Source organism: Triticum aestivum, chromosome 5D, assembly GCF_018294505.1.
Source record: "Triticum aestivum cultivar Chinese Spring chromosome 5D, IWGSC CS RefSeq v2.1, whole genome shotgun sequence".
Taxonomy (NCBI): Eukaryota; Viridiplantae; Streptophyta; class Magnoliopsida; order Poales; family Poaceae; genus Triticum; species Triticum aestivum.
In genome coordinates this window covers 501,923,177-501,940,441 of record NC_057808.1, presented here as the reverse complement: position 1 = coordinate 501,940,441, position 17,265 = coordinate 501,923,177, and the positions used below count along the sequence as shown (strand labels likewise).

The following is a 17,265-nucleotide window of genomic DNA, read 5'->3' as shown; positions in this document are numbered from 1 at the left end:
CAACGCGGTTAGCCAAACAGACCCGGATTTTTTCCGCCTTTTGTCCGTTTGGCTCGGCGAGCGGACATGCGTGTCCACTTTTCGTTTGGGTCAGCCGGTGTGCCCAACGGGGACGGACGCATTACGACGCACCCGGCACGGCGTCCACACGCTCGCCCTCGACGCCATGCGATTGCGACAAACCATAGTGGACGGGATCCACATGGTCTCAATGCCATGCGCTCTTCAGCAGCACCGGCGGCGGCGGCGCTCCCGCTCCAGCAGCAGCAGCGTTGGGGGTGGGAGGAGGGAGGGGCGAGACGAGGCCGGCCGTCGGCGTGGGTGCTTGGTGGCATCGTCGGGTGGGTAGAGAAAGAGGAGGAGCGAGAGGTGGGAGCTGGTGGGTCTGTGACAGGTGGGCCAGATCTCGCATGCAGTGAACGAAGAGGACATAGAAAACGCCCACTTTGTGTCTGCCTCCGACCCAAATTTGGGACGAAAATGGGTCCGAGCGGACACAAAATGGAAATGGGTCTCTGCGTTGGGCCGTATTTTTTGTCTGCGCGGACGAATTGGGTCGCTGCGTTGGAGTCACTTTTAGCACGACGACTTTCCAACTGTCTACTACAACAAGGTTTGTCCGACTCTAATGAGAGAGGGGCGATGACGGTGGCGTGACTTCGGCTCGCTCCAGTGCATGTAGTCTTAGCTAGGTGGTCTACGGACCTGGATGAAATTTTTATTTCTGGTGTTCTTTGTACTACCAATGACAGTTGGTGATCTATGGATCTGGATATTTTTTATTTCTGAGCAGATTGGAAGTTCTCTTAAAAAAATATAGGATAGGTATATATAAAAAAGAAGAAGAAAAATTGACGGAGTGAGCATCAAATGGTCTCCTCGTCTTCTCCAGACTGTCCACACTAATACTACCCCGCAGCGCGTGCCGCTCTCTCTCCCACGTATCGGCAAGGGAACAACCCGCCCGACTTCTCAATCGCCATGGAGATGGAGGCGATGGGGAAGCAGCAGCGGGAGGAGGCGCTCCTCCGCGCCGCCTCCGACGGCAACCTCCGACTCCTCAAGAGTAACCCCGCCTCCTCCTCCTCATGCTCTTTCTTCTTAGGGTTTGACGATGGTAGTAGCTTGACGGATTAGTGTCTGACTTGGCTCCCACTTCTCGCATTGCGAAGAGATGGCGCGGTGGATGGGCTCAGGGGGCCATGGCGAGGCCGCAGTCCTGGCGGCTGTGGAGGATGGCGAAGGGGACCGCGCTCTCCACCTGGCGGCCAGGGAGGGGCGGGTTGAGGTCTGCAGGTACCTCGTCGAGGACCTTCGCCTCGATGTCAATCAACTCAACTTCATAGGTGACGCCCCCTTCCTTGCTTCCCTTCGCGTCAATTTGTAGCTCCTTTATCACTTTTAAAATTTATTTATTTATGTTGATTGCTACTGCTTACTAGTTACTATTATACCATGTGAAGTATGCATTTGGGGCTTCGAATTTGGTCTTATATGTTGTATGCATTTGTAAATTGTGATGAAGTGACAAGGGGAGTTGAAATATCCAATATATAGACATCCATGCTCAGAAAGTCCATGCACCATACCAGAAACATCGATTTTCCCCCTAAAAAAACATAATTTTTTTTTATCCTTAACATCAAATTTCTTTGGGTATGCTATATATAGGCAAATCGCTGTATGAAGTGTCTCCTCTGTCTGTCGTTGTGCAATTTTGTCAGCACTAAACATTTGTCAGATGGAAAGCCTTTCACAGTTTCACCAGTGAAGTCCTCTTTCCACGTTTGGCTCTTTAATTTGTGTACAGTTTTTTGTATTGAGGGCAGGATTGGCGTGAATTTTGTTGAGCTCCTGATGTTTATTTTTCTGGCTGTTGCAGGTGACACGCCACTGTTCCTTTCTGCCACTTATGGGAGAGCTGATGCTGCAAGATATCTTCTTGATCATGGTGCTGATCCACTAGCTGGCAAACTACACTCGCCTCTCTGTGGCGCTGCAATGCAAGGTCTCTCTGTATGCTTATTTGTCATATATATATGTGTGTGTGTGTGTGTGTGTGTGTGTGTGTGTGTGTGTGTGTGTGTGTGTGTGTGTCAGTGTATACATAGTCAATTTGATTGCCTTAGAAAGCCACATCGATCACTCGATATAAACAGCAGTAGACTCCGACAAACTATTGATATATCTGGGAGAGCAAGAAGAACTGGAAAGGGGTTCCCGAGACGTGATTCTCTGCTTTGATGCTGTCAACCGTTTTGTTGCTATTCCTTTAGAGTTCGTTTGGATTTCGGGATATGAAGGCTTGGAATCACAACTGCTTGCACGAGTTAAATCTAATCATATTCCTATATTTGGATGGAGGGAATTGGAGAAGGAGGAGAAGGATAGGGATATCAGATATCAGATATGAACCTGCGTTTTCAACCCAAGGGGGAGGCTAGTTCTGAACTTCTGATGGAAATGGGCATGGCTAACCAAAATTATCAAAATGCCCTGGATACCCACTTGCTGGATCTTTTCCTTTCTTGAATGAGTGAGGATATTTTGATCTTAAATTTTGATACTACCTATTCCTTCCATCACAAACCAATCATTCGAGTGGATTATCTATAATTAACCCACACATCCTCACACCTCGATCTGTCTCCAACTCTCCATATTCCCGGCCTCACTATCCATGTATCCAAACGCTGTTGCTTCTGCCCAGTGGCACAGCCCGATGTGATGCATAGGATGGCCCGTTCTAGATTTTTCAGGATTTATTATTCCTAACTCGTTTGATACTTGTCCTAAGCAACTTGTGCACTACATTTGTCAAACTTTGGCCGATGTACCAATTTAAGATGGTAATTGGCCGCCTGGCCGGGTCACAATTATGGCAATACACCAGGCTTATAGGCGAGAATAGCCAGAAGAAACAGGTCAGTGCTTTCTTTCTTTTGCACAAGGTTGTTTCTAAACGTTGGAGCTGATTCCTACATAACTACTAATCGGTAGATCATAACTCCTGTTGTTCCCAGCCTAAGTGATATTCTGGAACGTACGCGGTCTCAACTCGACGGCCAAGCGTACTGCCGTTCGTAGCATGATAGCCGCCGCTACTTCCTCCATTGTATGTCTCCAAGAAACCAAGCTAGCTCGCTGTGATCTCATCGGACCTTGTCATAGAAACGCTTGGTAGCTTGTTCCTGGATTTCTTCTGGCTCGCCGCAGACGGTACCCAGGGCGGCATCCTTCCTGCTTGGAGCCGCAACCCCATTGCCCTTACTAATCCCCATGTTGGTGACCACCACGTCTCCGCTGCGGTCACCACGCTCTTCGGTGGCGCGCACTGGTGGATCACGGGCGTTTACGGGCCGCAAGGGGACGATCAGAAGCTAGCATTCCTTGCGGAGCTGCATGACCTTCGCGCTACCATCGTCGGCCCGTGGATCGTGTGGGTGGGGATTTCAACATGATCACTTCCGCAACGGACAAAAATAGGCTCATCCAGCGCACCATGAATCGATTTCGACGATTCATCGCTGACTTTACCCCGCGCGACATCTATCTCCACGGTCGTCGCTACACTTGGTCGAATGAGCAGGACAACCCCACTCTCATCCGCAATGACCGTATCCTCGGTACCCCCTCCTGGGCGACTGACCACCCCTAGCACTTGCTCCGTTGCCTGTCCACGGCTACCTCCAATCACGCTCACTGCTCCTGGACTGATCCCCTCTACCGGGCGCAAAGAGGCGGTTCCACTCTGAGCGTTTTTGGCCCAAGCTCGATGGTTTTTAGGAGACTCTGGCAGACGCGTGGGCTTCTGTCGAGCCTGATCCGGACCCCCTCCGACGCATCTTTGCGCGCCTGAAGGCCACCGCGCGGCGCCTACGGGGCTGGGGCACGTGCTCCACCAACGCCATCGCCACTCAGCTCCTCCTCGCCCGCGAGCTTATTCTACGTCTGGACTCCGCCCAAGATTCTCGCGCTCTGTCCTCGCCGAGTCTTGGTTGCGTCGTGAGCTCAAGCGCGCCTATCTTGGACTGGCTTCTCTTGACCGGTCCATCGCCCGTCAACGCATCCGCTTCCACTAGCTGCAGGAGGGTGACACCGCGGCGGCCCTCTTCAAGATCCATGCGGCGCACCGCACTACCAGGAACTGCATTCTGGCCCAGCTACCATCTCCGGCGAGACCGATCTGGCTCAAGCCGCGTTCGACCACTTCACTGCCATTCTTGGTTCGTCCGAGCCGCGCGTCAGGTCCCTCAACCTTGGGGTCTTCCATCACCGCTGCTTTGATCTCTTGGAGCTTGAACAGCCGTTCACCGAGGACGAAATTTGGTCGGCCATCAAGCAACTCCCCACGGGCAAGGCACCCGGCCCCGACAGCTTCACTGCCGAATTCCTTCCCGCCCGCTGGGGCACCATCAAGGAAGACATATGTGTAGTCTTTGACAAGCTCTACCTCAACAATGGCCGTGGATTCCATAAGCTCAATGAAGCTCTCCTTACCCTGATCCCCAAGAAGCAAGATGCCACCACCTTGTTCGACTACCGGCCTATTAGTTTGATCCACCTGCTGGCCAAGCTCTTTGCCAAGGTCCTCTCCCTACAGCTCATCCCGCAAATTGGCCGAGATCGTCTCCTCCAACCAGAGCGCTCTCATCGCTGGTCGGAGCGTACATGATAATTTCATCTTAGTCCAGCAAGCGGCGAAGCTTCTTCACAACCTAAAGCTCCCCAGAGTGCTGCTTAAGCTCGACATTGCTCGCGCCTTCGACTCAGTCTCCTGGCCATTCCTGCTTGAGACCCTGCGCTCAGCGTCCACCTGCAGGTGCGGCTGGATCTCCATCCTCCTCCTCTCAGCGTCCACCTGCGTCGTGATCAATAGCACCCTCGGGCCGCCGATCGACCACGCCTGTGGTCTCCGGCAGGGTGACCCGATCTCCCCTATGATGTTTGCCATCGCTATCGATTCCCTGAACTCTCTGCCCCAGTACGCGGTTCACGTCGGGGCCTTTCGCCGGCTCACTACGAGGCACGCCGTGTCCAGCATCTCGCTCTTCGCGGACGATGTGGTGATCTTTTGCCACCACGATCCCATCGAGCTCTCCATGGTGCGTGCCATCCTCGACATCTTTGGTAGCGCATCGGGCCTGTGCACGAATTGCCAAGTGCACCGCCATGGCCATCCAGTGCCCCCCGTCTGCACCTGCTGACATTCAGGCTGCCCTCGCCTGCCCCATGGCTGATTTCCCAATCAAATACTTGGGACTGCCGCTCCCCGATCCGACATCACCCTTAGCACCCGATGGCTTTGTCTTCAGGCCATCGACGCCTCGCGACTGTGGCGCCATCTTCACCTTCCCTACGAATCAAGGCCTTCTTTCGGGCCTCTACTACATGGGCTCTTGGCGACAGTAAGACCTGCCTTTTCTGGGAGGACCACTGGCTGGTTGGCCTTTCTGTCATCGACCTCGCGCCCTCGCTTGTATGCAGACGCCGCCGGCTCGTATGCGAGGGCCTCCACCAGCGCATCTAGATCGGCGGCATCCGCGGTGCTCTGGGTCCCCACTCCCCAGGCCATTGTCGAGTACGTGGAGCTTTGGTGCCAGAATACTCCTCAAACCCAAACCGCCCCCCCCCCCCCCCCCCCCCCCCCGCCCGCCCGCCCGCCCGCCCGCCCGGACACGATCGCGTGGTGATGAACCGCCTCTAGCACTTACACTGCCAAGTCTGCCTACCTTGCCTTGTTTCACAGCTCCACGGAAGCCTCCTTCTGGCGCCTCATCTGGAAACACTGGGCCCCGCTAAATGTCAAATTCTTCCTCTAGCTGGCCTCCCAAAACCGCTGCTGGACAGCCGACCGACTGGCACGGCACAACCTTGACCACGAGCCCACTTGCATCCTCTGTTCTCGGGAGGACGAAACCTTACATCACCTTCTTGTTGGCTGCGTGATCTCGCGGATTTCCTGGCATGAGATCCTCTCTTGGGCACGACTACCTCTGCTGCCGCCTGACGGCTCCACTAGCTTCTAAGATTGGTGGACCATGGCAGCCGTGACCTGCACCCCGAGCTTCCGGCGCTGACTAGGCTTCCTCATCACCATCTCGGCCTGGCACATCTGGAAGCATCGGAACGCCTGCATCTTTGACAGCGAGACGCCCTCCGCTCACATGATCGTCGAGGCTGTCAACGCAAAGATACGTGCCTAGTGTATTCACGAAAAAGATCCTGTTGTTCAATATGTCAGAAAATATCTCCCAAAACAATGCAACATATTCTCACCTCTAGATGGCAAGCTGCAAAAGTACATGATTCCTCTCATCCTGAAATTTATCGCCTAATGTTTCAAACTTGTAGTTTGCTTTGTAAGATTTGGAAATGTAGTTAGAGTACCAAATTTCCAACGAAGTTCATTGAAAAAAAAAGCTTCTCTATAGGAATAAGGCTGCCAACATGGCCCCGCAGCTGCGAGTTAGCAGGTATAGCGATCCTAACTAGTCGTAGGAGGTGCAAAAGGCACCGAATCAGCCTTGGAGATAACTGGATAAACCTTTCTCCTAATAGTTTTCCTAATTCTTAGTCAGTCCAAGATTAGTCTCAGGATTCTTCTTTTTTTTTATCCGGTTATAATAAATTCTGAAATTTTCACTGTTAGATGAAATCAGTGCCCCATATCATCGAGAGAGAAGTAAGCATTTCTGGGTCGATTGATCCAAATTCGATCCATTCCTTCAAATTACTTATTAGTTTTCTTTTGATAAGATTAGTCTTAGTTTTGCTAACATTTGTTTGGTAGCCTCTCTCTGTTTGAATAGATTTGGCTAAGGAATAAAGTAAGCAAGAGACACGCGTCACAGCGCATGGAGCTATAACCTTCAGTCTTGGGATCGTGACAGTTGACTACTATGACACCTCTCTTGGCTAGTGTGATGCTTGATGTTACTATTTTAGCAGATCTTGCCATATGCTTTTATGTGATTTCCATCGAACAAGACTCCCATATATATGATTTGGATGATGGCCGCAGAAAGATTATCGAGTGTGGGGAGAACTTTGAGGCTTGGAATTTTGAAGTTGGATATCCAATCTTATCCAAGGTGTTGATGACGACTTTCTTCTATTTCCAAGGATAAACAAATAAAATTTGAGTAGTCCCAGTCCAACCACTTTTGTAAACCTTATCCTCGATGAGATATGTGGTAACCAAAAAGGTTACTGGGCAGTTCATGATCACAAAACTGAAAACTGGCCCAGAGTTAAATTTTAGCGCAGATGTGTAAAGTCAGTTACATGTTAGAAAATATTCATGTCTCATTCTTTTTTTTTTTTGAAACTTTGTTTTCCAGGACATTGTGAAATAGTAGAACTGCTGCTTTCAAGAGGAATCGATGTGAATTTAGATTATGCACAAGGGACACCATTGCATGCAGCTGCTATTTCTACACGACATGACGCAATGAAGATTTTGTTGGAGCACCATGCCGATGTAAGACACCAGTTTCTTGGTTCTCTCATGTGGGCAGTGGTACTCGTGCTCCATCTGTATATTCTATTTAGGAATGCACTGGAATGGAAAAACTTATTGCATTTGATACTTGTGATCCATCTGAACAAAAGATTTGCGTTGTATTTGAAGCAACAAAGATTCATCATGGACAGTACTTAATTATCCTATAGTAAAATGTGCTCACTTTCCCAGAAGCCAAGTACATGCTATGTCTAATTTCTACGTAAATATATTTCTTTCTGTTGCCTTCAAAAATACCAATATACTCCCTTCGTTCCAAAATAAGTGTCGCCCAATTTACTACAAAATTAGTACAAGTTTGTACTAAATCTACGACAGTTATTTTGGGACGTAGGGCGTATTTAACACACCATGGGTCGATTTTATTTCTCTATTGACGTATCTTGAAATCAATTTCTTTATTGATCACTCTTTTTTTCCGACAAGTGTAACTGTGTAAGTGATTGATTCTTCCACTTTTCACAGCCTAACAAGGTTTGTGGTCTTGGTTACACCCCATTGAGTTGGGCCCTCCGGGCCATCAGGCCCATGCCAAGAGAGTCGTTGGAATGTGTCAAGCTGCTTGTTAAGGTCAGTACTCTTTCTTCATATGGAGCTTTGTTAAAGTTCTGTAGGCACAGCTTCATTTTCCTTGTGTATATGTTTTCTGTGGCTGACATATCAAGCATTAGCTGAAGCAAATGATCAACTAATTATTCATTTGCACAGGCTGGTGCTGATCTGAATTTTATTGACTTCGGTGGTGGTAGTTACGTGATGTTGGCAGTGAAGTTTGGCTTACCTGGTATCATGAAGTTCTTACTAAATGCTGGTGCTAACCCCAATATTCCTGATGAAGTGAGCTTTACTTGTTTTCCTATTTTGCTGTTGTCACTTGTCATCATCTACTTTTCATGCATATGCTGTTAGCTGAACATTGTTCCATTTCTTCTCTATGAGGTCATGTTAGGCTTTAGACTCTTGACACTTGACAGATTAGGATAATCTTCTTACCGACACTTCGTCTGACGCCAGGAATAGGCTTACAAAAGACGGCACACATGCTTTTTGAGATTTAACAGTTAGCGAAATAATACACAAGTCGTGTAACTTAAAAATTATACCATTGAAAAATTCTTTATATACAAATTTAATGGTATAATTTTTGTGACACATAACCCACATTGTATTGGTTATTAAGATCAAGGATTAAGACGTTTGTGATGACTGTATATGCAGTATGCAGTGCAGCAAGTAGAAGAGAAGATGCTGCTTCTATGCATAACCGAAATCCATTTTTGAGTTGCGAACAAGAAAAATGCATGAGTTATACCTATGTGGGATTATAAAATGGAATTGTTAGGTTGTACTTATACATCTGACATTCGTCAATTCCTGATGACACATGGTCAGGGGAATTCAGTAAGCTTATGTCACTTCTTATTCTGTGAGGGTACCTTCTTGCAACTTGGTTTAAGTAGTATTATAGGTACTGTAAATACTAAATACATAAGCAAAAGGATGTAAAAATAGAGAACTTATGGTAGAGCAAAGTTGCTGGTTATTATACCGTAGGCTATCAATTAATCGGAGATACCAAATTTATAGCAGTATTCCTCAATCTCTTCAATCCATCTCACTTAGTCATGCTTTGATATCGTTGATTCACCTCCATGTAAAAGTGGATCTCCAAAAATCCATCTGAATAATATCACTCTCAGATCAGCATGATAGATTATACCCCGAAGTAGGGTGTACAATGTTAGAGTAATCTAAACGTGTTGGATGTGTAGTACTAGCTAGTAGGTTGCATGTAACGCGTTATTTTGGCTTGGAAACCTAGGTGTGTCATATAGTACTAGGACAGGTAGGCTGTTCCACCGTTTGTCCTTGCATAGTGATTCTCTTGAAGTCCATCCAACCATTTGGGTGAAATGTTAGGCTGTGATTCCTAACTATTAATGTGCAAATCTCCCAATTACATTTTGTATTTATATCTGGCGTTTACTGTTGCAGTGTGGTCGCACACCAATTGAAGTTGCTGCCTCTACAGGCAGTAGGGACATGGTTGAAATGTTATTCCCTTTAACTTCTCCTATTTCAACGCTGCCGGACTGGAGTATTGATGGAATCATTTCTCATGGGAAACACTATGGTTTGAAGCCAGGGGTATGTGTTTCCTTCTGTGCTCACTTGCAGCTCCATATGTTATTTATCATGCATCACCCTGTAGTTTTGGTCTTTGGCATGCAGTTCTGCCTATCATTTAGAGTAGAAATAGTTTTAATTCACGATTATTGTAGATTATATTGTGCAAACAAAACATTCCATTCACAAATTTTACTTTTGGTGCCTTTGGGTATGACCGTACGGTGAACTATTAATGTGCTAGACTAATAAGTTATCTTGGATGATATTGTTCCAGCCCTGCAACACCGGACAATAGTTTTTATTACAAATTTATAGTCCTATACATTAATTAGGATACACCTTGAGCTCCGGATAAATCCTGCAGCACTGCAGTACAGCACATTTTTCTAGGAAGTGGAGTATTTGCACCCGAGCTCAAATGCTCCCTGGTGAACAGTAAAATCAGAAAAAAAAAAGTAAAAAATCCGTTTTTTTGTGCCAATTTTTGAGAAATGTTTTATGTGCTTGCAAAAATTTGTCATGAATGGACATTCCTGGAAGCCGTGGCAAAAAAATCGAAATCAATGCTCCTAGAATGCTATTTTTCAAAGCATTTTGGAGTACTGTTTTTTTTTGCCATGACTTCCAAGAATGTTATTTCGCAATGAAAATTTTCAAGAATAGAACATATTTGTCAAAGGTTATCACCAAAAAAACAGTTTTTTTGTTTGTTCATTTTTTTCTCTGTTTTACTGTTCACACGAGCTCATTTGAGCTCGGGAGTAGAAGAACACTTTCGATTTTTCTAGTCTTATACATTAATTAGGTGATATAGGCTGAGACTTACAAATTTGTACATTTTTCATGTTTTACATTACAGGATATGTCTACATATTTATCCTAACCGCTTCTGTCATCAGGATAAACAAATGTGTGCAAAGAGAAGAATAGAACTAAAACAGAAAGCTTCGGAGGCTTTTAAGAGAGGGGAATATTTTATGGCATCGGAGATGTATAGTTGTGTAAGTCACTAGGGCCCATTTTTATTGCCTGTAGTGATTGTTATTTTTTATATATGTAAACTGTTAATCTCAGTCCATACTATATTTTTGTTCACATCGAAAATAGGTTGCATGTACTGCCACCTCTTTCTGGTAAAACATGTGTAATTACGATGTAGTTGAGCAGTTTGTGTTTGTAAGCGAGCGGTGAACATCGTACCTCGTTGGAGGCGACGGTTGCGTGTTATATAGGAGGGGCATACAGATAGTTGAGATTACATCTTGTGAATCAAGAAAGAATGGAGAGAAGAGATGAATATTGTTACATGAGATCTTGGCTAACTAACTCTATCTAGCCAATACGGTTTAGGTAAACCGGTGTGCCTAAGTAGTGCGCCTCTCAACTACGTGACATATCATGTTTAACACCCTTCCATAATCACAGCTTTGTTAAGTTGAGATTACGTTTGAATTCTTCGAAGCTCCTTGTAGATAAGGCATAGGTGAAACCATATGCAACTTGATCTTGGGAATGAATAAAACGAATATCCAGTTTCTTTGCAGCAACTCTTTATCTGACATAGTGAGAATCTATTTTGATATGTTTGGTCTTTGCATGAAAAAACGGGTTAGCAGAAAGATAGGTGACACCTAGATTGTCACACCATAGACATGGGACCTGCTTACAACGCATCCCAAGTTCTTTCAGCAAAGACTGAACCCAAATAATTTTTGTTGTGGCATTTGCCAATGCTTTGTATTCCGCCTTTGTGCTAGATCTCGAAACTGTGGCATGTTCTTTGCACACATGGAGATTAAATTTGGTCCAAAGAACATTGCAAAGCCACTTGTTGAGAGCCTATCATCTAGGCAACCTGCTCAGTCAGAATCAGAGAATGCACTGACAAGAGTTGATGGTGACTTGCTGAATGTTAGTCTAATGCTCAAAGTATTTTTAACATATCTAAGTATGCGTTTTGCAGCTGGCAAATGCATTGTAGTAGGTGCATGAATAAGCTGACATACCTGTTGACAACAAAGGAAATATCAGGCATGATCAGAGTTAGGTACTGTAAAGCACCAACCATACGTCTGTACTTGGTACTATCCTCTTGATTCAAGAGTTCTCCTTGTGACAAGGATAATTTTTCTGTGCTAGACAGTGGTGTTGATGATGGTGTACAACCCGGCAACCCAACTCTAGCTACAAGATCAGTTGCATACTTTTCTTGCGATAGATGAAAATCATCTCCATTTCTCTACACTTCAAATGCCAAGAAAATAATGCAAGTCTCCTAGATCCTGGAGAGCAAACTCAGAGTTTAAATCTTTTAACAATCTTGTAACAGCCTCATTTGATGAACTTGTAACAATGATGTCATAAACATATATAAGCACAAATGTGGAAGTATTTGACTTATTATAAATAAACAATGAGGTGTTTGACTTGGAAGGAGCAAACCCAAGTGCTTTAAGTTTTGAACTTAAACGGGAGTACCATGACCTAGGAGCTTGCTTCGGTCCATACAAGGCCTTATCAAGCTTGCACACATGATGGGATGTATTTCTGTCCTCAAACCCAGGAGGTTGTCTCATGAACACTTCCTCTTCCAGAATGTCATGAAGAAACGCATTCTGTACATCTAGTTGTCTCAAGCTCCATCCCCTGAACACTGCAATAGACAAAACAAGACGAATAGTGGCAGCCTTTACAACAGGACTGAAAGTGTCCTCATAATCTATGAGGTACCTTTGCTTAAAGCCTTTTCCAACTAGTCTAGCTTTATAGCAATCTATGGTCCCATCAGACTTCTTTTTAATTCTGAAGACCCATTTGCAGTCAATCACATTTTTTACCTTGACGAAAGGAACTAAATGCCAAGTTTTATTTTTCTGGAGCGTCATGTACTACTCTTCCATAGCCTTCGTCCACCGTGGGTCGCTCAGGGCTTTTGCAACAATATTTGGTTCATTTGTACTACAAGTAAGACCAACTTTTGCTGTGTGTTTATATTTTTTGGGTCGAGTTACTCCCTTTGAAGCCTTGTCCGTGGTGGCGAAGGAGCCGGCACAGAAGGTTTAGCAGACGGCGCGGAAGATCCCGCAGCAGGGCAACACACAAGCCCGAGGAGGATGGGCACGACAACCTTGGCGGATGTTCTGTGGCTGCAGCGCGCGGCTCAGAGAAGCCAGGTGGCGCAGAAGATCCCGCACCTGCGGCAGTCTCATCATGAGCCGATGATGGAGTGGCCTGGGCGGAATCAATGCGGGACTCCGAGCCAGGGTCCTGGCGCTGCACACGCCACGTGTAGCAACGTGGTTCGTCCCCGAACTGTATGTGCGCCGACTGGTCTGCATGCGACCACGCGGCCTCGGATGATTGGCGCGGAGCAACACGGTCGGCCGATCCACTGCTGGCGTCATGACATGGCACGGATTCTGGAGTGGGTCGCTATAGTAAGTGCGGTGTGGATCCCGGGGTTGATCCCACTCACTGGCGCAGTGCAGACCTGCGGTGTGAGGATCCTGAGGCCGATTCGCCTTGTTCCTGAGGCTGATCCGCTCCGTCGTTGTTGTTGCCTTGTCCAGTAGGCATAGAATACCGATTTGGGTCAATTTCTTCATCATTTTCTATACCGTTTTTTCTGCTTCATCACAAGACTCATGTTCATCATTAGTAAGAGGATTAGTCAACAATTGATCACCAGTATTATAGTGTTCCCCTTGATCAATAACGGTGAGGTGAGATGGCAAAAGGATTTCTATTTGGAGGAGGGCGCTGGCAGTGGGATGAAGATGTGCAAAGGGGAAAACGGTTTCTTCGAACAGAACATCACAAGAAATGTAGACACGTCCAGTGGATACATCAAGGCATTTGACAGCTTTGTGGTGTGGACTATAACCGAGAAAAACACATTGTTTTAATCTAAACATGAGCTGGCGATTGTTATAAGGACGAAGATTTGGCCAACTAGCACACCCAAACACTCGTAGAGATGTGTAGTTAGGTTTTGTATGGAGAATACGTTCTACCGGAGTTTCATTGTGATGACACGACTAGGCAACATATTGATACGATAAACTACGGTAAGAAAGGCTTCATCCCAAAATTTCAAGGGCATGGATGCGACAACAAGCAATGATAACCCTACTTCAACGATGTGTCTATGCTTACGTTCAGCAGATCCATTCTGTTGATGAGCATGGGGACATGACACATGATGTGGCATGCCAATTTGTTGGAAGAAGGAATTGGGGTTTCTGTATTCCCCTCACCAATCCGATTGTAGGCCTAGAATTTCACAATCAAATTTTCTTTCGACAAGTGCTTGAAAGTTGTGAAGAACTTGAAATACATCGAATCTTTTTTAAGAAGGTAGATCCAAGTATATTTGTTGTAGTCATGGATAAAACTCACATAACAGGAATGTCTACTGACAAAAGTAGGAGAAGGACCCCAAACATCCGAGAAAATGAGCTCAAGTGGTTTGGTAGAAACACTCGTAGAAACCGGATAAGGTAATTGATGACTTTTAGCGCGTTGACAGGAATCACAAATTGTTTCACAACTACGCTCACCAACAAAGAACAAACAAGAGCTTATTTCTTCTAATTACTTGCTTGATTAAAGAAAAAGATGCATGTCCTAATCTATCATGCCACCGTGTTGGAGAGACTTTGGTGACACCATAGGCTTATTTATTGAATCTCCTAACCTCTGGAATCAACGGGTAAAGCCATCGAACACATCTACCTCGATATAGGATTTTCCTCGAGGCCTGATCCTTGATCAAAAATAAGAACGGGTGAAATTTGAGGAAGACATGATTATGAATGGTAATACAATGAACGAAAAGGAGGTTTTTCAAAGCACTAGGAATATGCAAAAAGAATCTGAGATGAATTTTTCTATGAAGGTGTTTTATTACTGAATGACCAACGTGACTAATTCTCATACCTTCTCCATTGGCAGTGTGAACTTGCTCCTGGTCGCGGTACTTTTCATGCATGGTCACCTTTTCCAGCTCTCCCGTGGTATGATTTGTGGTGCCACTGTCGACATACCAATTGGTATCGACGCTGTAGGAGCCATCTACCGTCACTACCACTTTCTCATCTTGGGAAGATTCATCATCTTCCTCGAAACGATACTAGCAGTCGCGCACCGTGTGGCCTGGCTTGCCACAGATTTGGCAGCGCGTGACATTCGCCTCCGCTTGATTTGCGGCGGCCCTTGTTGTTGTAGGAGGGTCATCCGCCTCCGCTTGATGGCTTGCCCTTGCTGCATGGAGGCCCGCGGTAGCGACATGAGCCACCGCTGCCACGGCCACGGAAAGCGGCGTCGGCAGAGAATTTGAATCCCCCACCAGAACTCGCACCATGGAAGAGGGCGATGAGCTGGTCAAAGTTGCTCATCTGAGCAAAGACGTCGTCTGAGGCTGATGCTCTCGGTGAGGGCTTCATTGGCCGAGACAAGGGGCTGGTACTCCATGTCGAGGTCGGCGATGATGTAGGAGATCAGCTCGTCGTCGTCGATCGGCTTCCTAGCGGCTGCAAGCTCATCTGCGAGAGACCGAATGTGAGCAAAGTATGCCACCACGGTTTGCGGCCCCTTCTGCACCGTGGAGAGCACGTTCTGGATGTTGTTGACGCGGGCCTTGGACTGCGACGAGAACATGCTCACAAGAGCAGCCCAAATCTCGTGCGGCATGGCAATGGAAGTGACCTGCACAAGGACTTCCTTGGAGAGGTTATTCGACAAGTGTCTTGAGTACCTGTTGTCCTTCTCTAACCTAAATCGAGTAGAGAAGATTGAGCGTTTTCGCATCTTTTCCGTCTTTGTCCTTCGTGGTGAGGAACTTGACGGGCGCTGGTGTGATGCCATCGACATAGCCAAAGCAACTAGCTCCCCTAAGCTGCGGCGTCACCTGTGCATGCCACAACACGTAGTTGGTGCGAGAGAGCTTCTCTGCGTGAGGGCGGTCTGGACGATGCCGGAGGAGGACGACATGGCTGGGGATGGGTTTGGCTAGATGTAGTGGATAGAGGAGGCTTTTATTACCATGTAAGCGAGCGGTGAGCTTCGTACCTCGTTGGAGGCGACGGTTGTGTGTTATATAGGCAGAGGCATCTCCCTGAGATAAGCATACATATAGTTGAGATTACATCTTGAGAATCAAGAAAGAATGGAGATATAGAGATGAATATTGTTACATGAGATCTTGACTAACTAACTCTATCTAGCCAATACGGTTTAGGTAAACCGGTGCACCTAAGTAGTGCGCCTTTCAACTACGTGACATATCATGTTTAACAGTGTTCAAAGGGCTGTGGTAACACATTACTGTTATACAAAAGTGCCTATTTTGAAATTTATCCAATACATTTGCTGGTTTCATGTGTACAGGGATCTCTATATCAATCAGAACAACACTATCTGAGCGCCATCGTAAAAGATATGATTATTATCAGTACTCAGTTTTTTAGATATTGCTAAAAGCTGCATGTGATTGATGTGTTGTAGGCAATGTCATTTGACCCTAGTCCAGATGAGTATGCAACCATATTGGCAAATATGAGTCTCTGCGCGTTGCGTGCTGGAAATGGAAGAGCTGCTCTGTCTTATGCTACCATGTGCAGAATGGGGCGACCTCTTTGGCCAAAAGCCTGCTACCGAGAAGGGGCAGCTCTTATGTTATTGAAGGTAAAAATAACACAGTAGTTTTCTTCAAGCATCCGTGATCATGATCGTATAACTGATCATTTTATGGTGTGTATTTGTAGAAGTACGAGAGAGCATGTGAGGCTTTTGTGGATGGCTTGAAGCTTGACCCTACAAATGGTGATCTCGCAAATGCTTTCAGGTAACTGGTCCATGTTTTCATAAGTTAAGTGAAAGGATAAATGATACATTACATTACATGGATTCAAGTCTGTTGAGTTCTTTTCTTGAGTCGGAGCGATTTACTAATCGTGGAAAGAGCACCTAGTGTTGACCTGTGTTATTAGGATTGATCTTCAGGGAAAGGAGTTGTACACAGATTTCTGACAATGTTCATGTTCAAAATATTTTGGTCGCAGGGAAGCCCAAGAGGCAGCGAAGAATGCTCGTTGCCCTGGAAAGTAACTGACGCGCCTGTCTTGCCTGCAGAATCTGAGGCTTTGTTTCGTTGCTAGCACCTTTTGTTAGTCTGAAAACTTCCAGCAAGAATATCCTGTGGTTTTTATAAGACTTCCATGGTACCCATCGTTTGTAAACTGGATGCAGTCGCTAACCGTAGTATCTTGATTCCAGTTCAAGTGTCGACAAACTTTATCGTCACTGAACGTTAAGCTTGTTCTATCTTTGGTTGTTGGATCATGGAATTCAGTGGCAGCCATTCCGAGGTTGGTCTGGTCCTGTGCGGACTGGGATTGGCCCTCGGTGGTTGCAATGGCATGAATGGCACGGTGGTCGTATGGCATTGCCGGGTCGCCGAGTAGCGCCGGAGCCCGGAGAATGTAACTGGCTCGTTAGCTTTTCCTTTTTGTCTTGCGGGAAGTGGTAAATGATGAAATTTGCACTTGAACCAACCTTAGTCTCAGGTTGGTTGCCCAAAGGTCGGTGAATTGGGCAAAAGATCCAGGGAA

The 17,265-nt window shown here is 46.2% G+C and overlaps 1 protein-coding gene and 1 pseudogene across 1 annotated transcript; one reads left to right on the top strand and one right to left on the bottom strand.

Annotated features, from left to right (window-relative positions):
- The first annotated feature begins 996 nt into the window (after window positions 1–996).
- LOC123121017 (ankyrin repeat and SOCS box protein 3) lies at window positions 997–16,766 on the top strand. Its single transcript, XM_044540965.1, has 11 exons — window positions 997–1,066; window positions 1,173–1,346; window positions 1,883–2,008; window positions 7,344–7,483; window positions 7,991–8,095; window positions 8,234–8,362; window positions 9,521–9,673; window positions 10,555–10,656; window positions 16,160–16,339; window positions 16,420–16,499; window positions 16,658–16,766. The coding sequence occupies exons 1-11, from the start codon at window positions 997–999 to the stop codon at window positions 16,764–16,766; spliced, it is 1,368 nt and encodes a 455-aa protein (XP_044396900.1).
- LOC123126388 (uncharacterized) lies at window positions 15,036–15,175 on the bottom strand (annotated as a pseudogene).
- Window positions 16,767–17,265: the final 499 nt, after the last annotated feature.